At 43.8% G+C, this 27,173-nt stretch overlaps 1 protein-coding gene across 6 annotated transcripts in view; it reads right to left on the reverse strand.

The window, feature by feature from the left end:
* The window catches only part of PDZRN3 (PDZ domain containing ring finger 3), a 225,558-nt gene that overhangs the window by 23,780 nt on the left and 174,605 nt on the right, over positions 1 to 27,173 (reverse strand). For all 6 annotated transcript variants that reach the window (XM_077325198.1, XM_077325199.1, XM_077325197.1 and 3 more), the window contains 2 exons: positions 13,980 to 14,233; positions 4,027 to 4,114 (listed from right to left, as the gene is read on the reverse strand). In XM_077325198.1, the coding sequence (XP_077181313.1) occupies positions 4,027 to 4,114; positions 13,980 to 14,233 (342 nt within the window). The remainder of the gene's footprint in view (positions 1 to 4,026; positions 4,115 to 13,979; positions 14,234 to 27,173) is intronic.

Below are 27,173 nucleotides of genomic sequence, written 5' to 3' on the forward strand. Positions count from 1 at the left end.
GGGTGACGCCCTCCAGCGTTTTCATGGCAGACTCAATACGGGGTGGTTTGCCAGTGCCTTCCCCAGTCATGACCGTTTACCCCCCAGCAAGCTGGGTACTCATTTTACCGACCTCGGAAGGATGGAAGGCTGAGTCAACCTTGAGCCGGCTGCTGGGATTGAACTCCCAGCCTCATGGGCAAAGCTTTCAGACGGCTGCCTTACCACTCTGCGCCACAAGAGGCTCTATTTTATTTATTTTAATTAGTACGTCTTTAAAGGTAAAGGTAAAGGTATCCCCTGTGCAAGCACCGAGTCATGTCTGACCCTTGGGGTGACGCCCTCTAGCGTTAGCAATGTGTAAAAAGAGTTTATTTTGCACATTTTGATTGACACATGTATTTAAAGACATGGTCCCAACTGAAGATTTAAAAATACATTGCAATTTAGAAACACACTGATATGCTATATTCCCATGATGACACGGGGTGAATATTCATTACACAGAGGCTGAGTGTTAATGGGAGCCGAGTTCTTTGCTGAGTTAATGGTGTTAATGGGAGCTGAGTTCTTTGCTGTCTGGTTTCTGATACTGAGCTCCTGCCATTAATGGTCAATTCTTGGGAGCCATTCAATTTTTTTGCAACAAATATCAGACTGTAGAGACTGGTACACCATTCTAGTTCTTTTCAGCATATTCTAGCAAGAGCTATGGACATGGACACAGGAGACTTGTCGACTCTATCTGTTAAGTCATTAATTGTGAGCTAGGGGGCCATAAAAGCCAAGATGATGGACTGAAAATTCAGAACATGTTTTACGGAGCATGTAACCCAGCTGGACTGTTGTGATATTTTGCTTCTTTTTCAACATTGCTGCTATAGTCAATGAAGCCAGCGCCTTTGTGGTCTATTAAGACAAATCCATCAATAGGCAAACAATAAAAGCAAGGGGCTGCCAGAGTGTTTGTTACACTCTGACCCTTTCCATTGATTGCCGTTGCCCAGGTTTGAAAAGATTCTTAAGGGATTTTAGAAACACTATTAAGCCACAAACACTTCCTCAACATTTAGCAGTCTCTATGTCTTAAAAAAAAAAAGCAATCTTCAAGTGTCAAAATTATTAAACTCCCTGAAGTGCTTTGAGCCTGACTGGGTAACATGCATTGGTCAGCTGCTGGCTTAGCATGTCCTACAATCTGTCCCATGGTAATAGTGCCAGCAGTTTTGTTGTATGATGGAGACATAGGTAAAGTTGGGGCTTGCCCTGGTTTAGAGTTCTTCACTGGCAAAAGTGAAGGAAGCTCTCCTGTGGATCATACTCGATGCATTTTATTTATCAGTCAAATGTCTATATCTTGCTTTTCTCTTGTGGCTTAAGGTCACTCACGATTCCAAGATTGAAAGTATATAAAATATGCAATCAAACCCAATTAAAAATGCCCATAGCTTAAATGTCATGAAAAACAAACAAAATAGTTTTGCAGAACTCTGTAAAAACTTCCTTTACTTTCTCAGGAAAGGGTTCTAGGACATACCAGGCAAGCCACTAAGTGGTGGAATAACTAGAAGTTGGCAACCATTGTATTTGGCACAGAGCAACATATCTTCAGAGAATTTATCTAAAGCTTCAGTGTCAGGGAAACACAAATTTGGGGTGCAGATGGTGATAACAAACAGTGAAAATCAGAGTGGTGTTTCACCCTTCTAGACCCACCGACTCCAACGGACTTTGAAATGCATAACTTAAGAATTATTAGGATTGCACTGTGAATGTTGATGCAATTCAGGCCATGTTGGGTTTTTTTGTTGCTCAATATCATTCGTAATGAATTTTGGTACATGAATTCATTTTGAACTAGTAGAAAGGCCGCTGCAGGCTGAAAAGCAGCGGGTGCTAGCGGGACAGCGGTTTGGGGTGGAGGCAGCGATGGTGAGGGGCGGAGAGGGCTGGAGCCCCCCTGCCCACCTCCCCCTCCTAAGGCGGGGGTGGGGAAGCATTGGTTGGGGGGGGAAGCATTGGGGCTGGCAGGCCCCAGGCTGGCTGGCGCCACCTGCCTCATTACCTTTAGTAAGTCACCTCCCCCGCTGCCACAATTCCTGCAGCATGGCCGGAGGCTCCTGGCAGGGCTCTTGATCTCGACTGCGTGCTCTGCGCAGCCTCATGTGGGGCCTCCATGCCTCCACCGGCTGCCCTGTGCCGCCATCGGTTCCCCGGTGGCTCTGCAGCCACCGCCTCATCTTCCCCATGGCCGCCTCCTCAGTGGCGGTGCTGGCAGTGCCTCCTCGTGGGTACTGCCAGCGCCTCCTCCTGGAGGCCACTGCTGCCACCCAGGTAGACCACCACACACGCATCAGCCACGGCAGCCAGGATCATCTGCAGATAGGCGAGAGGCTACCTAGGGAGGGCATTCTCTCTTTGGCCCAGATTCGAATCTGGACAGTCTCAGCTGGTTGGACACGCTCCACTCACCAGGGCATTTCACAAATATATATAGGCACCACAGATAAGGACGTGATTGCAGGGAAAGAAACTCTTGATTGAGACTTTGAGAAAAAAGATATGCTGTACAAAGAAACCCCTTGATTGTTACAAGTCAGACACCTCCTCCTGTTCAGGGGCAATTTATAGGTTAAAAAAGCTATCAACACCCTTCTTAATATCACACTAATATCTTAAGTGCAGGGCACTGCTTGGGTTGAAATGGAACAAGATGGATACCAGGCAGTCATTAGCTTGGGAAATCAGTTTCAAGGCATGAGCCAGAGCAACTGGTTGGCTACTGCCCTCTCCTTGCCCTACAGAGATGCCGGCCTTTAGGACAATAGATCACCTAAGACCTATAGATTCACTCAGTATAACCTCACTGACACCTGACTTCTCCTTCACCCATTAACTATGATTAAGCAGCAAAAGCTTAAGTGTATTCACCTTCCCAGGTACTCTTTATGTCCAAGGCCTGTAGACCCATCAAACCTCTCTCACCACTTTGTCCACCTCCAGTAAAACCATCAAGTCATCGTCCTTTGGCACAGAGTCAACCTGCCTCAGAGTACATTTTGCCCTACAAATACCCTGCTGCTTGTGTGTGTGTTTGTGCTCTTTGATCTTCCATGCAGTCCCGTTTGTGTGTAGGCCTTCTCTTTCATGAAATGCTGGCTGTTTTCCTCCTAGACTTGCTCCTTCTGTGGACCTCTTCAGAATCGGTAAATATCACTCTTTCCAAGAATTGCTCCTTTCCCTAGTTAGCTCTTTTTCTTTTATTCAGTTTTCTGTTTGTTTCAGTGAAAACTCTTCTGGTAAAACAGCTGCCTGAGTATCACTGAGAGGTCTTTATGGGGCAAATTCCTGTATCCATAGGTGGAGATTCCAGTTACCTGCCTCTCACTCCATTTCCAAACTAATTCCCCCAAATTAAGTGGAGACTGCCTCTATCAGGAAAAAAGGCCTCCAATGAAGAGTGATTCTGCACATACTACATGCTTATTTTTACATATACTTGTCCATCCACTAGGTCTAGAAACTTAGGGTTTGATTCTATACACAGAAGCTTTCTTCCAACAAAGAAAATTTATTCTCCTACCACCAGAAAAGGGTTTCTAGGTTAATGGAAATTTATAGAATTCAACTCTCTTTTTATGATGCAGACTGAGATTCTTATGAATTTATGGTATGCATCAGATTTTGCTTTTGGTAGCACATTTCCATAGGATTATAGACATATATGGAGCTACATATAGAACTATAAGAAGATTAGATAAATATGGAACTATCTTAAAACTGATAGGGAAACCAATGAACAGTCTGCTCATGTGCCAGTTGAGGACATGGCCTCTAACCCTTTAATTATACAACCCATGATTAACTGCACATGAAAGTGAATAAGGACTAATTTCACGGAGCCTGCACTCAAAACTGCAGAAGGACCAACACATTATTTTCATCCACATTTCCAGTACATTTTGGTAGCATGCAAACATGATTTTAATGCAATGCTAAGTCTCCAGCACGTGAAAATTTATTTAAATATCTAGTTATTACTCATACCTCTAATTCTAGCTCCTCTCTGTCCATTTCTTGATGAATGCCTCCCATGTAATCATTTGGATCATAGTATTCGTGCCCTGATGAATGCCTGGGAAAATAAAGCACAGTTTAGGTTATCACTTGCTATTCTAATTAACATATTAATCCTCCCCAAGCCTCATGGCAGATCATCACTAACATGTCACACGTACATGCAAGGCTGGTGTGATGCCAGTGATCAATGGTGCTGAGGGTTGTAAGTTCATTAAACAAAAAGCAAACAAATAAAAAAACAAAACCCTGTCTCTTTCATGTAACATGCAGGGGCTAATCTGCCAGAGAGATATACAGTTAATTTCAGCCAGCAGACTTGGAGTGACAGACGATTGTTACTGTTGTTGTTTGCTGTCAGGAAAGCAGAGCTGCAGGATGGCAAGGCTTCGGATACAGTAGTTTCTAGTGTGTTCATAGTCTGTCTGAATAGTCACAACAGACAATGGCTTGTTGGATTCCCTCGGGCTGGGCTCAGTACCAACGACCAGCCCCAAACCCGCTCCCAGGGAGGGGTGATATAAAAGGTAAATGATGAAAAAAGGAATTATAAAAATGCAAATGAACACAATTCAGAGTCACATAATAAAAGGATGGAAGTAGTACTTTTAGAGAGTTAGCTTAACATTATGTTTTGAATTCGTTATTTAATTTATTATTCATTTAATTCATTCACACGGCTTGGGCCCTACCTATCTGAGGGACCACTTATCTGCTTATGCCCTCTGCAGGGCTCTTCGCTGTGCAGGTACTAATTTCGACTCCGGCCAGGGCCTTTTCGGTCCTGACCCCGATCTGGTGGAATGAGCTCCTGGGAGAGCTGAGGGCCCTGACGGAGGGCCTGTAAAACAGAGCTCTTCTGCCAGGTCTTTGTTTGAGGCCGGGTTGTTTAAGATCTTGTCCCCCCCCCCCCCCCCCGCCAGGATGATGTTATATCATCGCTTGAACCCTTTGTGGATGGTTTGTGGATGGTTGTTATATGGTTGTGGGGGGGGGGGCGGTGGAAAGATTTTCTTTCTATCTGCCATATGGAGGTTTCTAGTTTTAAGGCTTGGGTTTTTATGATAGATTCAAATGGGCAGCCGTATTGGTCTGAAGTAGCACAATAAAATCAGAGTCCACTAGCACCTTTAAGACCAACGAAGACCAAAGACTTCAGAGTGCTTGCACTCGAAAGCTCACACTTTGAATAAATCTTTATTGGTCTTAAAGGTGCTACTAGGCTCTGATTTGGTTGGGTTTTTATGAGGTTTTATGTGATCCACCTTGAGTCCCACCAAGGAGGAAGGCGGAATATAAGTGTAACAAACAAACAAACAAATTAAATATATATAATGCCTTTCCCCCCACTGAGGACCCACAGCAGCTTACATTGTTCTCTCCATTTTCTCCTCACAACAACCCTGTGGGGTAGGTGAGGCTGAAAGTGTGTAACTGAACCCAAATTTTTAAAATTTTGTCTAAACTTTCAAAAGGAAGATCAGTTGCATAATGGGAAGAGGAACTAACTGAGTGTGAGTGATATCAGTGTGATTCAATTTCTTTTATGAAGAAAAAATTGTTTCCATTAAAAAGTGGAAGCCTTGTTGAAATGAGGGTTGGGGAAGAGCAGAAACTCTAACAAAATAGTTGACAATAAAGGCAAACCGTGGGAATTTGAGGAGAAAATTGAAGGAAAGTTATATGAAATGACTGTAATACCTTAAGCAGGAAGCTAGTCCTGAAAGATCTTTAAACTACAAAAGTGTGAAAGAAATGCTGACAAAGATTACAGAGAAGATAAATGAATTATTTGCCTGCTCTTTCACTAAAGAAGATGGCTGAGATATCGCATATGAGACTTTGGGGCTAATAGCAAATTATAATTAACAAATTGGGTGCGTGGCATTTTCTTGAGAGCCTCTAAAGAACTTAAATGTGAAATGGCTATAACAGGAATATGCAATTTATCATTAAAATTAAACAAATCTCTTATTATCAGAACAGAGGGTAGCCAATGTAACATCAATTTTTTTAAAAAATGCAAAAGAGGACTAGGAAAGAAGCATCTTCAAAATTCAGACAACCTTTTGTTCTAGTAAGTTCCGTTCCGCGCCAGGCTGCTGGCAGGTGTTTGGGCTGGGGCAGGTTGCCAGACAGGGGAGCATTTTCTCACTTCACCTGGTTGACTCCAGATTTGTGCCTCCAGGTGAGGCAGCCGGGGTGGCGAGGTTCTACCATGCCGCAAAGTGGTGGGGAACGATTTTAATTTTTAGGAATGGGGTATTGCATTAGAACACAATATCTCATTCTTAAGAATTAAAAAAAATGCCCCAGGTGATTTCACCATGCTGCGCCTGGGACATTTTTTGTCCCTGCCAGAACACTGCAGTCACAGCGACAGGTGGCAAGGAGCCAGGCCATGATAGCCCAAACCTGACATAGACCCCACTGGATATATCCATATTCCTTTGCTCCGGGGCAAACAAGGGCCTGAGTTGGGCCAGGTCTGGGATGGCCCTGGCCCAGCCACACTGTCATCTAGAACCAGTAATTTGCCCCGCCAACGGACAAGCAGTGGGTTGGGGCAAAGTCCGGTGCAGCAAAGGTTGAAAAGAGAATTATTATGAGTTCTGTTAAAAATATTAGGCTGCCATTGCCCTGCTTTAAGGGAATGCGGATTTTCCCCACATTCCAGTAAGTATGCCGAGCGGCCAATGGGGCCTAGCGCAGAGGAGGCCTGTGTAGACAGGAAGAGCTGGGCCTGGTTCCTCCTCATCCTATAGAGGCCCAGAAGGGGCATCGCGCTGCTGCGGGCCGAATGAGACTTTTTTCTTTTCTTATTTTGCAGGAAAGTGGAATTGTGTTTTCAAGCAATTCCACCTTCCTAGGGGGGGGGAACCCACTGCTCCCCCATGTGGTGGAACCTTTCCTCCATGGCTGCATCCCCTGAGGGAACACAGAAAGTGGCGGACCAGCTCTGCCGCCAAAATGTGTCCCCCCATGGGGAACACAAAAAACTGTGGAGAATGCTGCTCCACCGCAACACTTTGGTGGTGGCCTGTTGCAGCCGCCACTGCGTAGAATGGCCCATGGAGTCACAGGTGAGCAGTGAGGGACTGTGGGGAGGTGATAGAATTTTTTTTTGAAAAAGCTAGCATTATAACACCTTTCTAAAAATCTGTTATGGAGGGTTAGGATTGCTGTACCACATTACAAAGCAAGGCTAGTTATTATATATATATATATAGGAGATTGGAGTAACCTGATTTGAAAAGACTGAATTGTGGAGGCAGTTTCTAGTTGAGGGACCTGCAGGACTGAGAAGAGAGGCCCCATCATCTCCTACTTGGTGATATCAGCTTTCACTGCTACCTCCACACCCACTCACTTATGGCACTGCCCCTCTGTCTGCCTAGGCCCTGTGGTGGTAACAGCAACTCCTACTTGTCCTTCCCTGCTTACCTCCCTTGTACACCCAAAATGTTCCCTTTGGGGGATTTTCCTGCAGACCTGGAGAGCTATCAGGGTTCTAAAAATATTCATATCTGTATCTGACCACACTTTCTTGGTTTCTTGGTTCACATGGGGGGCAGGTTCTGTATCAGATATAGAAGGATTAAACAGATAATGAATTTATAAGACTTTATAAACACATAGTGTGGGGAAGGTGATTAGATAAAAATTCTTCTCTTTGATCATCTTAAACATTAGACCACAGAGTCCTTTAAGGAAATGGCTTAGTAGAACATTCACAATGGATAGAATGAAGTGAGGTTCCATGAATTTCCTCAGGTTCTGGTCATAGTCAAAAACTTAAAGGCATTGGTAAGCACTAGAAAAAGAAACTCAGTTGGAATATGGATGTTAGACTCCAAGTGCACTTGAAAATCCTTTTCAAGCAGGAACAGTGACACAAATTCTGCTCTTTAGAAACCCATCTTTCATGGTCAGCATGGTCAGATCTGAAACTGCATTTGACTTCAAGAGCAACACCACTGCAGCTTTCTCCGTACAAAATGGAAAGATGTTCATCACAAAGAAATACATTTGACATTTTGGGTAAATTTCTACTGTTTTCTTCATGCTACAGAAATAAATATCAAGTATCTGCATGGAATAATAATAGACTCTGGGGAGAATCCTTTTTTTTATGCTAAGAGTATGGGTAGGCTTCAGTGTGGCTACAGCAGCAATTTATTTTTTAATCTGGATGTGCAAAACTTTCAGAACATTGCTAGCAGTAATTAAAAATTGATTCTCCAATTTCCTTGACACTATTCTGAAGAAATATCAGCCCTTGAGAACAACTTATTTACGTAACATCGCCATAGGATTATAACAAAGTAATTAATACAGTGGAACAGAAGGCAGTTGCTCTTAGCTGTGTGAAATTTATGTTCACCATGACAAAAAAGGAAGCAGCAATGTAAAGCTCTTTCATCTGCTAGGGATTGTAATCGTGTGAAAGCAGCAGGTATTTTCAGAGAATTTTTTTAAAAAACCCTGTGAATTTTGCCTGTTTTAAACTGGGTTTTGTAAAGCCACCTTAAATCACAGTGTAACAAACAAACAAAGAGTAGAGACAGAAAAGCTATGACTCCACATTTAAGGGAGGCTTGACTGAGCTCGTTTTGGATGTAAAAGGCTCTGACTCTGGTATCTCCATCAGGGCTTGGGGGCATACGTGCTAGACCCCAAATAACGGCTCCAATCTGAATAATCCATAGTGACCCAGATGGATGCGATGTCTGAGCAAGACAGCTGGACAGGAGCATTCCCATTTATACAGGCATCAATATTTTTATGGGGAAAGGTGGAGGGAAGGTGGCAGGTAGAGCTCGATCTTGTTAAATCTTGGAAGCTGAATTCCACAAGCCACTCGCAATGCAGCATGTGAGGGGGTTCAAACCTCTGCTGGACATAGATCAGGCAGGGATATTTTTCAGATTGCAGCCATCTACGTCTCCTATGATATGATGATCACAGATGTAGTTCAAGAGCATCCCATCACAGGAGGGGAGAGGCTTCAGTATGTAGGAAAGCCTTTTATCACAGCAACCTTCAGGAATCTAAATTGCCATTCATGGGGCTGCTGGTCAAAAGACACCATTGACTGAAGATTTCACATAGTTTCATTACAGGTGATGAAGCAGGGGTTTGACAAACTTTTCTCTATTTTCACAGGTCGTTCTGCATCAACAAAAAAGTGACACTAAATGTTTGGATCAATCTCTTGTAATTTCCAAATGATTAAGAAAACCTAAGTGCCGGTGTGGCTAAAGATGTCGTCCTGAGAGGGTGGCAGGGCATCTGCTCTGCTATCTCTGAAGCCTGACAGGGGTCAATTGTGCAAGCAATTGGCAGAAAAGAGGAGGGGTACGCAAACCCCACCTCACCTTTCTACCCAGGAAGTTCTTGGGGCCGTCTCCAATCCTTTAGGGAGTGTATCTCCCTGGATTATAGGCTGTCAGCGTTCCAGGTCCAGAGGACGACTGCCATTTTCTACCTCGGACTTTCTTTTCTTTCTTTAATCTTAAAGTATCTGCTTCAACCCTACATGATGATTTACCACAAATGAACGCTTTGAACTGAGGGAAGGACATCGGCTGAGTTCCAAAACATCATTTACTGCAAGTATCTCTCGTTTTTTTTTTCTTCGTCTTTCTTCCTGCATCAAAGCCCTTTGTTTCCCCCCTCCTCTTACTCTGCTCTGCCTGAAGCCACCTCGTTAAGAGGCAGGCTAATTCTCCTAACTAAGCAGAAGAAGGACTCAAATCAACTCGAATTAATTGGCAAAAGCTCTTATTGTAATTGTTTTGGTTTTCGAAGATAAGAAGATAAGAGCTGTGAATGGGAAAATCTCACGAGAACTCTGTGCCTTAACTGACTTTAATACGTCACATGCCTGTGCCGGAACATTAGAGGATTAAACAGAGGACCTCTACTGGCCACTTGTAAAATTGTTTGAGGCCGGGTTTTTTTAAAGTCAAAATCATGTCTATGTTAAAAAGATTGGCTCATCTAATAGAGATACAAACCCAAGATTACAAAGTATTCTTAGATGGATTGATCAAAAATATCTCCAAGGAGATTCAAGATGGCAAGGAAGAAGTCTTCAATAGGAATGATGGATTAATAACAGTGACTGATGACAGCTTTAAACAAGGTGGAAAACCAACAGCAGAAGAGAAATCTGAAATTCATATCTTCAAGGAGATCCAAGATGCCAAGGAAGACGTCTTTAACAGGAATAATGGATCAATAACAGTGGCTGATGACAGCTCTAAACAAGGTGGAAAACCAACAGTAGAAGAGAAATCTGAAATTCTGGAGACGGAAAATGGGATGCCGGAGTTCTGCAGCCCAGATAAGGACACCCTTTTTAAAAAGACATACAGCCATCTCAAAGCAACAGTGTACAAAAATCAATCAAAAGAAATATGGATCTGCAGTGAAAGTAACCGATTTAAAGGATCTCTCTGGGGAAAAAATTGTATTGATACTGGAGTCCAGGAGGTGCAACGGCCTCAAGATTTATCGATGCATACTCTGCGGGAAAGAGTACAACTGCACTTTCTACGCCAAAGGCCTATGGGACAGAATAAAATTTTACGGGAACGACAAGATGTAGCAAGCCTCGAGATGAGACCCCCTTAAGAAGACCGAAAGCTCATATTGTTTTATGTTTAATGTTATACTGTATTCTATATTTCCATTTTTATGAAAAAGGGGAAGCAGTGTCTCTTTCTCTCTTGTTTTTTTTTTGTCTCTTTTCTTTTGTAGGCATATAGGTAATATAATCATTAGTGCTGAAAATGTAAAATGGGGTTCTCCCCCCTTATTTTTTCTTTCTTCTATTAGTGTATTGTCCTAGGACTAAAGCCTACACTGACTTGTAGAAAATGTTTAATGTTAAGCTTTCAACTTAAATCTGAAAATATATCTGTTAGGATGGTTCTTAGAATGGGTCAAGCATAAATTGTTTTGTAGATGTATCAGAACCAAGGATAAGGAGAAGCTATAGAAGACTGAAAGCTTATATTGTTTTATGTTTAATGTTAAGCATTTAATCTAAACCTGGAAATCTTATTATTCTCTGTATTAACAACATATACTGTATTCTACATTGCTACTTTTATGAAAAAGGGGAAGCAGTGCCTTTTTTCTCTCTTGTTTTTTTTTCTTAGTAGGCATATAGGTAATATAATCGTTAGCGTTGGAAATATAAAATGAGGCTTTCCCCCCTTATTATTTTTTTTTATTATTGGTGTATTGTTATAGGGCCAAAGCCCATATTGATCTGTAGAAAATGCAAAGCTCTCAACTTATACCTGTCAGGATGGCTCTTAGAATGGGTCAAGTATAAATGGTTTGTAGATGTATCTGTATTAAGGATAAGGAGAAATTATGAAATCCTTTTGTAATTTTTTTTCTTTGTACATCTTTAAGGCAAAGCCCTACTTTCCTCTCCCTTCATTAGGGTATTGATACAGGGCCAAAACTCATACTGTGCTATATGAAATGTTTAATGTTAAGCATCTAACTCAAACCTAGAAATATCTGCTAGGATAGCTCTTAGATTGTATCAAGCAGTTAATGTGAGGTCTACGATCTCTCAAGTAAGTTGACTAATAATAACTTTTCTTTTGTATATCTAAACAGGCCTTTTTTTTTTTTTTAATGTAGTGGAAATGTGCATGGCTCTTAGACTCATGGCTCTTAGAGTTTTGGGCAAAAGTTTATATCACTGTGGAGTCAATGTGGGGTCGTATATTCTCAAATGATGATTATATTTCTATCTTTATGAAAATAAAAAAAATCATTATAAAAAAAAAAAAAAAAAGAAAACCTAAGTGCCCTTAAGGTTTTGGAATGCTGCTGGACACAGGCTACTATTTAGCATGTTATTTCTAATCTCAGAACAAAGGTCTTTATGAAGCTCATGGGGTGACCTTTGGCCAATTTCTCACTCTCAGCCTAACATAACCCATGAGGTTTTTTGAGAACAAAATATAGGATCCTCTTAAGGAAACAGAACCCCTAAAGGAAGAGTGTGGTAAAGCTGGGTAGGCAAAGATGGTTTAATAGAACTATTCTTACACTTGTCTTCTTTAATGGGTAAACACATGTTGCATTTTCAGAACCCTTCATAGACCTGCGGGACCCCGCCAGTTACCGCCCAGTCTCACATCTTGCGTTTCTGGGCAAGGTGATAGAGCAGGCAGTGGCAGATCTACTACGAGCATTTCTGGAGGAAACCTTGGCCCTGGAACCATCGTCTGGCTTCCGTCCTGGCCTTGGGGTGGAGATCACACTGGTCGCCCTGACGGATGATATCCGACACCAGCTGGATCAGGGCGGTTCCACCATACTTGTTTTATTAGACCTGTCGGCCGCATTTGATGTTGTCGTCCATGAGATATTGGCTCACCACCTCGTCAGAACTGGGATTAGGGGGACTGCACTGCAATGGCTGGTCTCCTTCCTCCGGAACCAGATGCAGAGGGTTGCAGTGGGAGATGAGTTATCTGACCCTCGAGACCTCCCATGTGGGGTTCTGCAGGGGGTGATTCTCTCCCCTACGCTTTTCAACATCTATATGTGCCCTCTAGCCCAGCTGGTTCAGGGTTATGGGCTGGGATGTCACCAATATGGGGATGACCCCCAGCTCTATCTCCTGATGGATGGCTGGCTGGACTCCCCCCCTCCCCCAATACATTTACCAGTTGTTTGGAAGCAGTGGCTGGATGGCTCAGGCAGAGTCTGAAACTCAACCCCTCCAATATGGAGGTCCTGTGGCTGGGTAAAAGAGGGTTGGACCAGGAAGCACACCTCCCATGCCTGGATGGGGTGCAATTACCACCTGCCCCAACTGCCAGGAATTTGGGTGTGACCTTCGATGGCTCTCTTTCTATGGAGGGTCAGGTCACAAAGGTAGCCCAGATGGCTTTATTCCATCTTTGCCAAGCCAGGCTACTAGCGCCCTACCTGTCCTCAGACCACTTGGCCACAGTGATCCATGCAACAGTCACTTCCAAACTATACTACTGTAACTCGCTCTATGTGGGCTGCCCTTGTCTTTGATCTGGAAGTTACAGCTGGTGCAGAATGCAGCTGCTAGGGTCCTCACTAGGACACCATGGAGGGCCCATATTCAGCCGGTGCTGAGACATCTGCACTGGTTACCAGTTTGTTTCCAGGTCAAGTTCAAGGTGTTGGTACTGACCTTCAAGGCTATATGCAGCCTGGGTCCTGTCTACCTGCAGGACCGCTTGGTTGCTTATGCCCCCCACAGGGCTCTCTGTTCTGCGGGTACGAACCTACTGATAGTCCCGGGCCCTCAGGATGTTCGCCTGGCCCTGGCCCCAACCTGGTGGAATGAGCTCCCAGAAGAGCTAAGGGCCCTGTTGGAATTGTCAGCTTTCCACAGGGCCTGCAAGACGGAGCTCTTCTGCCAGGCATATGGTTGAGGCCAGGGTGAAGTCCCAATATTTGACCTAGGAATCCCTCCGTTGATCTGAGAGATCTGCAAGATCTAAGGCCTCACTCCCAGTAGGAGAACAGCAGGATGTTGTCCCTGGCTGAACAAGGGAAACAGTCGACAGTGGTTCACCTGTTGCCTTGTTTTTGATACTGGTATTGATAGTAACAGTTTTTATTAAGGGAAATTATGGGGGTTTGTTGTATTTTATACTTTTAACTTTGTAAACCGCCGTGAGCCCAGCCGGGAACGGCGGTATGTAAGTACAATAATAAATAAATAAATAATAATCTGGCACAATTTCTGAGAACATCACCGTGTCTTTTATAGGAATCTGAAATGCAGCTCCACATTACTTGTATTAATAATGTTGCACCAGTGACTGCTGCCTTTCATGTTATATGCAGTGGTTTCTTAAAAAAATAGTTTTTTTTACAGCTTTAATAAAATTGGTACTTACTCTTCAGGTAAGAGATAAGGATCCAGCAATGTAACTGGTGGAGTAGGTGATCCCATCTTGGTTAGAGCCATGATGTGTTCAAAGGTGATATCCGTCTGGGTGCCCATATCAACTAGGAGACATTCATGAGAGGGACTGAAGATTTTGGTGCGTGGTGCTCTCCTAAGAACCTGGACTACAATAGGATCTTTAGCTGTTTTGAATGCTTCTACTGCTTGGTCATGGGTTGCTTTCGATAAGTCTTTTCCATTTACCTTTGGGGAGAAAAAAAATGAGGATATGATAATAAGTCTTATTTTTCCAGCATTCTCTCTGTATTCCCACATGAGATTCTCTTGTCAAGAAGGAGACATTGTTAAAGCTATCAGTCTAAGGCAGAAATGCTTTGCTCCACCCTAGCACTAGTCGGTAATGACTAGAAGGACATTTTATACTGAGGAGTCCCTGAGGAACAATGGTCCATGGGTATACTTAGGTAAGAGTCCTTTGATTTCTTTCATTGGCTGTCTCAAAAGCCAGATTTGCTGCCACTTGAAATCAGTCAAGGGACAGTATGGGAGTAAAGGGAAAGGTTCAGGACATTGTAGAAAGCTAGTATTGCACTATTGGGCACATTATCAAAGGTTAATAGTTTTAAATTGTTTTGTCACAGCTGCTTTGTTTTGCCTCTCAACTATAGAGAAAGAACTTGATACAGGAAGTAAAAGTGGCCACGTGCACAAATAAATAGGAGACAAAGATCTTCAAGTTGCTCCATGCAAACTTTGGGGCAAATTTCCTCCTTCCTTGAGTCACTTTAAACAAATGACTTTAGAAGTGATCGTCAGAACTTTACTTTTCATCTATTATTTATTATTTTAATACCACACATTCATTTTACTGGTTCAAAGAGTGCCCCAAAGATTCAGGATGCTGCAGTCCCACTGCTAACTCAACCCCTTCAAGATTTTTGAGATTTCTTATGTTACTAAATGCCCCCTTCTCCTTGGTATTATGAAGCAGTCATCAAGCAGATTGGTGCTTCCTGTAATTATATATGGACAACTATGCAAAGAAGTCTTAACTTGATCCATTCTCAAGTGTGTTGCTAGTTTGAAATGTTATGGACCCTCCACTATAATAGTCCAAGCAAGTCATTTTTGTTGTCTAAGCTATTTATTTTGCAGGGTCTTCCTGAGATAAAGATATGCTAATCTTTATGAAAACCTAGGGTTTTCAACAGGCGTGTAGAAAGATATTTGTTTGTTTATTTAATTTATATACCACCCCTCACAATTGAGTACCCAGCTTGCTGGGGGGTAAACGGTAATGACTGGGGAAGGCACTGGCAAGCCACCCCGTATTGAGTCTGCCATGAAAACGCTAGAGGGCGTCACCCCAAGGGTCAGACATGACTCGGTGCTTGCACAGGGGAAACCTTTACCTTTACCTTACCACCCCTCACTGTGGCATCTTGGGGTGGTGTACACAGAACCAATACAATATAATGTGCATTGAACTACTTTTAACAATTAAGAACATAACAATCATTTCAGTTAGTGGGCAATAGCAACAGAAACATGAGCAACTGCAACAATTGGAATGGAGGACACCATGGGCTTGGGACAGTGGGGCTGCCTAACAGGGATGGATCCAGGCTTCAGGAGGCCCTCCATCATTGGTCTTCACTGAAAGCCTGATGGAAGAGCTCATTTTGCAGGTCCTATGGAGCCATTTAAGTTTTGTTAGGGCCCTGATCTCCTTGGGGAACATTCTTCTACCAGGTTGGAGCCACAGTCGATACTTATGCCAGTATCCATGGTCACAGTCTCTGGATTAAAGTGTCCACAGACAGGGCTTCTGTCTGGATTAAAGTCTCTGGATTAAAATGTCCACAGACCGGGAAAAACTACTCTGGATTGTTGTGTCACTTTATCCCCACTGATTAATAATTACAGCAAAAAAGCAAAGACCATATTTTTCACAGCTTTCCTAGACTTTAAATGAGCCTTCAAGTCCATACCAAGGGAACCTCTCTAGGATACACTATCCAAAATGAATAGAGATAAGAGGTTATTGTTCCCTATAAAGAAGCTCCATGAGCTGTCAAATTAAATGCTCTCTAGTAGGAAAGTTGTCTCTAAAAATTCTGACCAATAAAGGAGCTAAACAGGGCTGTATTTTAACCCCTTTCTTATTCAACCTCTTCCTAAATGATCTTGCTCCAACTCTGTCAGGAGTTAAAGCAAGCCTTGGCTCTGGCCATGTGCCTTTGTTGCTTTATGCTGATTATGCCATTTTACTTTCCCACTTGCGGATGGGCCTGAAACATCTACTGAAAGGTTGTTCTGAGGTCTATGTGGCCAATAGGTTGGAACTGAATGATGAGAAATTGAAATCCTTGTATTCTCAAGAAGCTGGAAATCCCATACATGGGAACTTAGTGGTAACACAAACTAGAGCAGGTCAAGCATTTCAAGTACCTAAGCAAATATTTCCAATATAATGCATCCTGAACCATTCTCCACAAGATGGCAACAAATAGGGCCAAACCCCCTGCTCTGGTGATCATTCATTTCTTTTTTAATAGAAGAAACCAATATCTGTCCTGAAAGTATTTAATGCCAAAATAAGCACACAACTGTTGTATGTAATGCTACTATGGACTGGCACAACTGACCAATCCATACACAATCTCAGTTCTTGCAAAAAAAAAATAGTTTACTATATGTAGCCCTATACTTGGAATCTGACCAGAGATTACTTGAAACAAAAGTATGCCGAGTAACTATGAAATATTGGTTGCAACTACACCATAATTTGGATCTGTTCAGTCTTTATTATTGAATGCTTCCAGAATCTAACTAGTTACTCCATATTGAAACAAGAATTAGATCTCTCTATATATCCACGGACCCACTGTTTCTTCTCTTGGCATCTGAGATCTTTCAAATGATAAAGCACACTTAGACACTGAAGCACAAAATCTCAGCAGAGCAGCTTACACAACTTGCTGCCCCTTGAATCAGGGGATCTCACTAAAAGCAGGCCAGATAGGTCCATATTTATATTATCTTCAAATATCAAATCAACACAGAGTCTTTTCTCTGGCCAGCTGTAACACCTTGTCTTCAGCAATTCTGCTAGGAAGAAGAATCCAAAAAGCAGTATAATCAGATAGACACTGTCCATGTGAAACAAGCAACCCTGAAATTATTTTTCATGTCTTTTTAATATTTGTATCAAATACTCAAGCCCCGTTCTGATAAATAAGATGGAACTTGTTGATCTTCTTAAGGTTTCCTCCCTTTTGAACAATACCAATACTGAAATAATAGAAAAGAGCAAGGGGCCATGATATTGCATCAGGATGTGATAGAGAGAATTGTTGCATACTTATTAGGTCCCTTTGGGTTCTCTTTAATCTGTTCTGTCACTCTATCCAATTGTGACTCTATTTACCCTGATTTTTATTTTGATATCGTTTTGTATCCCAATAAAAGATTCCTGATTCTGATATATTGATGCTCCATAGGTTTAGAGTTCTATAAGAAAAAAATTATAGTTACCTACTTATACTGACTATCATACCAATATATGTACATGGAATTTAACAAAGATAGCACGAATGAGAGCGATCCTGCCCTGAAGATGTCACAGTCTAAATATTTACAGTAAGGTTGGTTAAAATAAGGCAATGATAACAGTACATGAGAGCCTCTTGTGGCGCAGAGTGGTAAGGCTGTTTGAAACATGCTGTTTGAAGCTCTGCCCATGAGGCTGGGAGTTCAATCCCAGCAGCCGGCTCAAGGTTGACTCAGCCTTCCATCCTTCCGAGGTCGGTAAAATGAGTACCCAGCTTGCTGGGGGGTAAACGGTAATGACTGGGGAAGGCACTGGCAAACCACCCCGTATTGAGTCTGCCATGAAAACGCTGGAGGGCGTCACCCCAAGGGTCAGACAAGACACGGTGCTTGCACAGGGGATACCTTTACCTTTTTAACAGTATATGATTATGTGCAGAAGTCCATCTACTTCAACTTTTTAAAAGGACAGAATGACAACTTAGTCAACAGATATGAGCCAGACTGTACCCATCCAAAAAGCAGGCGCTCAGATCTGTAGCACATGGTTTTATGGACCAGTACTTCAGCAACACTTCTTTTATTTTAAAAGAAAAAGTTGGAAGCTTCTCAAGTCCGTAAGTGCCACATAAAATCACATAATGACTTTGTATGCAGAAACACCTGCTTCCTTCTGTTTTACGATCAACACAAAGTGATCATAAAGCTTCCATACATGGCCTGAATGCCCACCAAGAAATGAGCATATTTTAGATTGAACCAGGCAATGCGTTTGAAGCCGCGTGGCAAGCAGGGACTGCCTGCAGAGAAGGAGTGCAAACATCAAAAGCCTGGCTGCTAGTTACTCAAAGGCATAGGCAGTGAGATCAGGGAGGAAATGCATTCTTTTGGCAGTTTATTTTGGGGGAATATGCCACACGGCAGATCAGAAAGAGACTGTGGACATGGCAGCTACTAGAACAAATTAAAAGAAAAGTTTTAGGACAAAACAATGGTGATCAAAGCAAGCCTTACACATTTCGTGTTGGGTGCCACATTTTTAATGATGCTGCTATTCATACCTTTGTCTTCTGATAAATGCACCTGCACATAAGGAAAGTTATCGGCTTTTGAATATCATGGTAAGATCTGGCAGTCAGTTTGAATGTTCACGGTGACACGGAAACACATTTTAAACTTGTAAATCTTCCTATGTGATGAATAACTGCATCTTGAGACATGGGTGTGCACTCTCCTGTCTCAACAAATAAACAACAGGAGTGGCTATGAGACAGTCAAGCAATTTTGGGTAAAAACCTTTTCCTAACTCAGTGGTGCTCTTTAACCTAGGCTCAACACAATGGTTTTAATTAAGGCGCCTGCAATTTATCAGTTGTTCAGGCTTAATATATTTTACTACTCAAGTGCCCTATTTAATACTTGAACATTTTGAACGGACACAATGATGTATGGGATCACTGTAAAAGGGCTGGCATTATTGCAGTGCCAACATCAATTAAGGGGGAGGGAGAGGAAAGAATCTTGCAATATTCCTGTCTAATATAGAGTGCATGCCAGATTTCACTCCAATAAATGTTACAAGCATTATTAATCAGAGATTGATTAATCATCCTTATTATCACACTCCATCGACCAAATCCTGAATGGCTATCAGTTATCTCAGTGGAGATGAATGCATTTTTACCAGCACACACTCTGAGCGCATGTAGCCAAAATATTACAATGATGACAACTGGATGCAGATGCTAAAAACCACGTTGCAAGGAGGAAGGCTTATAGAAAGGCAATACTTGAAGTAATGAGAGATTGTTTTTGAGCATGTGGTGGCAACAGCGGAAAGTGCCTTCAAGTCACAGCCGACTTATGGTGATCCCGTAGGGTTTTTAAGACAAGAGATGATCACAGGTAGTTTGCCACAGCCTGCCTCTGAACAAGTGTAGAGGGCCAATTGCCAGCACCTGCACAACTAGATTAGGGGTCAGGGTGTCCTTTAGAAATTTGGGCCCCCTGTTCAGAAATTAACCACCATGTTAATCACTTCCATTATTTACACTCCTAGATCTTCCGTTCTGTCCTTTTTTGTTTCGGCTGATCATTTGTCTTCTGCTCACCCACTTGCAACTGTCAACTAGAGTTCAATTGATTAATAAAAATCTCACACATTCCCCCCCCACACACACACAGACCTTTTGCATTAATACACTGTAAACTATTCATTCCCTGGTCCCATGAACGTTCATTGCTCCCTTATGGATTCCACACTTATGGGACAAAGAAACAAAGGGTGGCTTTGTCCACATTCCAACTGGTTTGGTTATGAGAATCCCTTTTAAACATCATAAAATTTTGCTGACTTCTCCATGACAGCAGTTGTACAATTAGTATCAATGGACTGTGAAAATGCATAATGACAAAGTGCTATTGTGGTTTAGTAATGCTTTCAAGTGAATTTGTACTGTATCCATTACAAGGGCACCAACATACAGTTTAACTACACACACACACACATGCGTGTGTGTGTGTGTAGTTAAACTGTATGTTGGTGCCCTTATCATATATATATGAAACATTTGTTAGGTCTGCAGAAGTAGGGCTATCAGCTGTGGCTTGGGAAAGTCCTGGAAATTTGGGTGGTGGAGCCTGGGCGGGCGGAGTTTGGCAAAGGGATGGATCTCAGCAGGGCATGATGCCATAGAGTCCACCCTCCAAGAGTCCAGCCATTTTCACATGGGGAACTGATCTTTGTCATCTGGAGATCAGTTGTAATTCCTGTGGATCTCCAGGGTCCACCTGGAAGTTGGCAGTCCTACTACAGAAGATATATTTGCTTATTATAACAAGATAAAAAAGGTAAAGGTATCCTCTGTGCAAACAGCAAGTCATGTCTGACCCTTTGGGTGACGCCCTCTAGCGTTTTCATGGCAGACTCAATACGGGGTGGTTTGCCAGTGCCTTCCCCAGTCATTACCGTTTACCCCCCAGCAAGCTGGGCACTCATTTTACTGACCTCGGAAGGATGGAAGGCTGAGTCAACCTTGAGCCGGCTGCTGGGATCGAACTCCCAGCCTCATGGGCAGAGCTTCCAGACTGCATGTCTGCTGCCTTACCACTCTGCGCCACAAGAGGCTCTTATTATAAGAAGAAGAAGAAGAAGAAGAAGAAGAAGAAGAAGAAGAAGAAGAAGAAGAAGAAGAGTTGGTTCTTATATGCCGCTTTTCCCTACCCGAAGGAGGCTCAAAGCGGCTTACAGTCGCCTTCCCTATCCTCTCCCCACAACAGACACCCTGTGGGGTGGGTGAGGCTGAGAGAGCCCTGATATCACTGCCCGGTCAGAACAGTTTTATCAGTGCCGTGGCGAGCCCAAGGCCACCCAGCTGGCTGCATGTGGGGGAGTGCAGAATCGAACCCGGCATGCCAGATTAGAAGTCCGCACTCCTAACCACTACACCAAAGATGGCTGGTACTATTTTACAGCTTTCAGATATTAGAAGTCCAAGTGAAGGTTACACGGTAAAGACCAATTACTTGACAGTATCAGAAAGTTTCATATATTGTTATCATCTGATCCCCAGCTGATACAGCTTTGGGGCTAGCATAGATGGGGGAAGGAAAGCCAACCAACAGGCTCACAAGGAAATTGTAGGCTAAACAGCAGCTCTGTGAAGGGCCACAGCCCGTGCCTCTGCTCAAGACACATGCATTTCCATCTCTTTCTCCATGTAAGTCTGTCATAAGGAGCAGTTCTCCTCATGAGTAGACAAAAACACAGGGGCCGCCAGCTAAGGATGGCCCAATGTAACCTGCCTGGATGGAGGCTTGGAGCAGGTAGACCCAGTTGGGGAGGTGTAATCACAGGAGGGCAAGCCAGCTGGCTGATGAAACTCAGCTGGCAGTTGTCCTCCCACAGAAATGAGGGTAGGAGAGGACCACCATGGAGGCAAGCTCAGGAGTAAGGCATAGGTGGAAGAAGGCAGAAACAAAAATGCAGACATAAGAACAATTGCACTAATGTAGTAGACACAGCATCAACCCCATGGCAATGGAGCAACCTTTCTGTAGTATTATTGTCTCTTGAGTGCTGCTACCTCCTCACAGAACATAATGTGGGGGGTGGGAAGAGGAACACTATCCCTCAGTGTGATGGGGACTGTGGCATGAGTGGAGCAAGCCAGGGTATCACACACAACCTGGAGCTTCATGGATGTGTATTTGGGTGCTCTCTTGCAGTCATGTTCCATTTCGCAAGTGTATACAGTGAAGGAAATACAGGCACTCCAGCCATGACAAACCTGTGCCTCTACAAATGATTTTAGAACCCTGATAAAGATCCAAGACATGATCACCAATGCTGAGCTGGAAAATTCTTGGAGAATTGGGCATTTAAGGAGGGACCTCATTGGGTCACAATGCCATAGAATGTGTCCTTCTTACAGCCATTTTCTCCAAGATAATTGATCTCTGTAGTCTGTTGTAGATCAGTTATAATTGCAGGAGTCCTCAAGGCACCACCTGGAGGCAAGTCTAACCCAAGACCTCTCCTGTACATGGTCATTGGTACTCTAGAGCAGGCTAATTTAGTGAGCAGAAACCTTCAAAAATATCACCACAATACGCATTTTGCCAGGCAGTCAGAAGTGACTGCAGCTGCAAAAATGAGAGCCAAGGCATGCTACGTTTTGGCCTGGTCAAATTAAACATCATTAACTCACCCAATTGAGCGCATTACAATTTGTACAGCTGTAAAATTAAGCCCGATTTAATGATTTCTGTTGGTAGCAGGAATGCTGACGGTATCCAAAGTTTTATTATTTACAATAAATGAAATGTGCAAATTTTAATGCCTGAGGTTTAGCAATGATCTTGAGTTGTTATTTTTTTTTTAAGACAAAGCTATTAGGTGACAAAGCAATCAGAATTAACTCATACCAAAATAACCCATGTGTAACATAGAAATAGAAATCCTGGCAAATAGATGGGGAAATAGAAATCCTGGCAAATAGATGGGGAAGAAATGGAGATAGTGACAGATTTTATTTTCCTCGGCTCCAAGATCACTGCAGATGGGGACTGCAGCAAAGAAATTAAAAGACGCTTGCTCCTAGGGAGGAAAGCTATGGCAAATCTAGACAGCATCCTAAAAAGCAGAGACATCACCCTACCAACAAAAGTGCGTTTAGTCAAGGCTATGGTATTCCCAGTTGCAATGTATGGCTGCGAAAGTTGGACCATAAGGAAGGCCGAACGTCAAAGAATTGAGGCTTTTGAACTCTGGTGCTGGAGAAGACTCTTGCGAGTCCCTTGGACTGCAAGGCGAACAAACCGGTCAGTCCTAGAGGAGATCAGCCCTGACTGCTCTTTAGAAGGCCAGATCCTGAAGATGAAACTCAAATACTTTGGCCACCTCATGAGAAGGAAGGACTCCCTGGAGAAGAGCCTAATGCTGGGAGTGATCGAGGGCAAAAGAAGAAGGGGACGACAGAGAATGAGGTGGATGGATGGAGTCACTGAAGCAGTAGGTGCAAACTTAAAAGGACTCCAGGGAATGGTAGAGGACAGGAAGGCCTGGAGGATCATTGTCCATGGGGTCGCGATGGGTCGGACACGACTTCGCACATAACAACAACAATAACAAACATAGAAAAGATATCTGTTAGCAGAAAAACACTTAAATAGCACATGCTCCAAAAGTTAAATGTATACTTTTGAAAATGTTGTCTTGCAATACATTAAAGGTGGGGAGTTTTCCTAAGTACTGCTCAGTAAGACAGTGATAACTGCTAGGACTGAACTGTGCACCGGGTAAGGGGTAGGGATTCCAGCTCTGAAATGGAAAATATCTTGAGATGTTGGGGGTGGGGCCTGAAGAGGGTAGGGTTTGAGGAGGGGAGGGACTCCATTGGAGTATAATGACATATACTCCATCTTTCCCAGGAACTTTTCTCTATGAGACTTGGTTCTTATTTCCCCCCAAAATAAGCAACTAAATAAATAGGTAAATAGGTAAGACTCAAGAGCAAAAAGTATTCCAGCTGTATACTTTTCTCTCTCTCTCTTTTTGACATTGACTGTGCATCTTTTTAATAATAATAATAATATATAGGCCCTATATATATATTATTATTTTAAAAGATGTACAGTATTTTGGTCCAGCAAGGTCAAAAAAGAGAGAGAGAAAAGTATACAGCTGGAATTTTTTTGCTCTTGTGTCTAAAGATAGTTTTATATATTTATTTAGTTGCTCCCTTAGCCTTTCAGGGATATTTGCATATATATTTCAATGTTCTGCTATTCTAACTCCCAGAGGACAGTGGCAGGTTCATGATCTCCCACTGAGACTGGCCTCCTTTTGTTTGCCATAGATCTAATGAAGTGCCCATCAGGATGACGGGCCTGTATGGATTTTCTTTGGGAGAAGTCAGTGGGAGTCACTGACTCAAATGGGAGAAAAGTAAAAGGGCTGGTGACACACTTGAGAAAGGGCTAATAAATCTGTGAGTCCATCCTCGGGAGAAAAGAGATCCATTTTAACAGCCTGTCCTACTGCAGCTTCTTTAATGGAAGTCTGTAGGAATGACTGACTTCCATGTGGGAGAAAGAAAACAATACCACCTCTGGTTTTCTTGAGCTCAGGGTGGCTTTGATGGGTGCATCTTCCTTAGAACAGAGCAGGTACGCTCGTGTGGAAATACAGCATTACTAGATGATGGAAATTAAGGAATTCGCCCTCTACCCAAACTCTTTTTAATGCTGCCAGGGCTGGTAGACGTTATATCACTAATGGGAAACATTTCCTAGTATTGTGTCACCTTTAAATACTTTTTGGCTCTTCCTCATCTTTAAACGTCCCGCGGCGCCGCGGGCACCGCGGACTAAATAAAAGAGTAAGGGGTGGTGGGGAGGAGTTAGGGCGGGACCAGTCCGGGATAAAAACTTGGAGGGGTCCAATCAGGAGCCCTCCGAGTGCCACTCGAGGGCCAAGTGGCATAGCGCGCCTCCCTATTGTCCACTTGGCCCGCCCTGGACTGGCCGCCCACATCCACCATTTCCCCACTTGCCGCCGAGCTGGACACATCTCCAGCAGGAGCTGCGCCTCCTCCTGTCGCCAGTGGGCCGCCTACGGACACCAGCTGCCCGCCTTGCCGCCGTCCCAACCGGCTTCTTGTCGCTGCCGACACAATCGCCCACCGCCCACCTGCCGCTGCTTTCACCTGCCCCGCTGGCCCAGTCCAGCTGCGCCACCGCCAGAGCCGCGAAGCGCCTCCCGATGCCTCAGCCCGCCTCACATGCTGCTGCCGCCGCCCGGGAGCCGCCCGGCAGCCTCGCTCCCGTTGCCAGGGCGGGAATCGCGTCCACAAGCCACCGCCCCAGCCCCAGGAGCTGCCCAGCAGCCTCCCTTCGACAAGCCGGGAATCGGCCCCAAAAGCTGCCGCCGCCGCCGCCCGAGGCCCGGGAGACACCCGCCAGCCTCGCTCCCTTCACCAGCCCGGGCATCGCCCCAGAAGCCACTGCAGCTGTCGGAGGCCCAGGAGCCGCCCCGCAGCCGCGGCCAGAACACCAACCAGCGCCACGCCCTGCAACGACTCTTCACCGACCTGCAGCAGCCCCAGCTCGACACCAGCTGCCCGGTGAGTGAGCTCGGGCCAGCAGCGCGGCTGCCAGGGCCTCCCTGCGGCGACAGGCTATCGCCCATTGTATTTAGACATACAATGGGCTTTTTTTTACTAGTTTAGTCCTATAAAACTCTATTTAGTGTATGTCCAGAGTATCTGGAAGAAAAACTTTTATCCAGCTGGGGAACTTTTAGACCAGCTGGGGAATTAATATCTCTGTAGGCAAATGGACTTTGAGGGCCTTTTCTGTGATGGCCCCTCACCTTTGGAATTGCATTCCCAGGCATATCTAGCTACCGTCATCATCGCCTTCTTTGTGACACCATGCTAAATCCATTTTATGAATCTGAAAAGCATTAACTTTTTATAACTTTGTGCAGCTGCTGAGTATTGTAATTTTTGGTGTTCATTTTCATTCTTGTTATTTTACTAATCTAAGTCTTTTAAGAAACCTTGAAGAGTTTCTTAAGGTACAAAAGCAGGGTGTTATTTTTTTTAAAGAGATCTGTTCCATGTAATGTTTCTGGTAAGGACTTGGAGGAGGAGTTGGTTTCATGGCTTGTGCCACTCAGTGCTTAACACACACTCAGGGTGGCTGTCCTGCCCCTGAGTGCCTCCTCCTCCAACCGGCTCGCCTTTCTGTCCAGCGGCCAGCCAATCACCTTCCATTCTTCACCCCTGACCACCCCCTCCTCCTTCCACTTCCCTCCAAGGCTACAGATCCCTGCTGCGTGAGAGCTGCCCCTGCTGGTGAATCATAGAATCATAGAGTTGGAAGGGGCCATACAGGCCATCTAGTCCAACCCCCTGCTCAACTCAGGATCAGCCCTAAGCATCCTAAAGCAGTTCCCTAACAGCTGCCTGCAACCTTTCCAGGTCCTGGGGGAAGATACAGGCCATCTGCTTCCACCCCCACCCCCCAATCTACGCCCGTTGTATTCCTGAATGCAACAGGCTTTGTCCCTAGTATAATAATAAAAGGATGTGCATGTTTGTTAATCTCTCCTTCCATCTATCTCTCTGTGGCAGGCATAACTCATCAGAAGATGGAAGCTAGGGTTCTCAAAATTAGCTACCAGCTTCAGGGGAGTTGCAGCACCAAAACCAAAGGGTATCACAGCATCCTGGACCAGATTTGCTCCAGAACAACCCCATGCTATTCGCAATTGAAATGAAAGTTTACTCATGAAAAATCAGGCAGGGAGGGAAGAAATATCCCCTCTGTTACGAAAGAGGACTTGACAACCTCCCAGACCAATCAGAACCCATGTGTTTATTAATCTTTAGAGTATTTGACTAGGATAATCTCCGCCATAAAGCTTGCTGGGTGACTGTGGGCCTGGCATACGCTCTGACCCTGACCTACCTCCACGGTGACTGAGTGAAGGTAAAATGATAGACTACAAGGTGAAACTGTAAACTAATTTGGGTTCACTTGAGGGGAAAGGCAAAACAGACAGATGGAGAATATCCCCCCCCCCCAATTACTGAACATTATAGAACAAAGGGAAGTCAACAATTTCCCTGACTTATCACAGCTAGTGTGGTTGTTGGTCAGAATGTTGGACCAGGAGCAAGGAGATCTGGGTTTCAATTCCCAGTCTGTCCAGGAAGGTTGCTGGATGACCTTGAGTCAGTTATGTACTCTCAGACCTACCTCACAAGGCTGTTATGATGATAATATGGAAGAGAAGGGAATGATGCAAGCTGTTCTGGGTCCCCATTGGAGAGAAAAGTAGGAGACAACATTTGTTATAAATCCAGATATCCCTACAGTTTGCCAAAAAGTATGATTAGGTATTGCTGCACCTGTTTTGGCAGGAGGCAGAGCATGAGGCCCATCAAACTATCACTAAATATCACTATCACTATCACTACATATTGTGAGTGCAGTGAGCTATGGAAGCTGGCGAGTGGAGAAACTGGCAGCAGGCCCCTGTTAGCATATCACATGCAAGATAGGGGCACAGCCTGAAAATGGATTACACATTAGGATGATACATCTAATGTTAAGATCAGAT

This window comes from Paroedura picta, chromosome 3 (assembly GCF_049243985.1).
Source record: "Paroedura picta isolate Pp20150507F chromosome 3, Ppicta_v3.0, whole genome shotgun sequence".
NCBI classification, from domain to species: Eukaryota; Metazoa; Chordata; class Lepidosauria; order Squamata; family Gekkonidae; genus Paroedura; species Paroedura picta.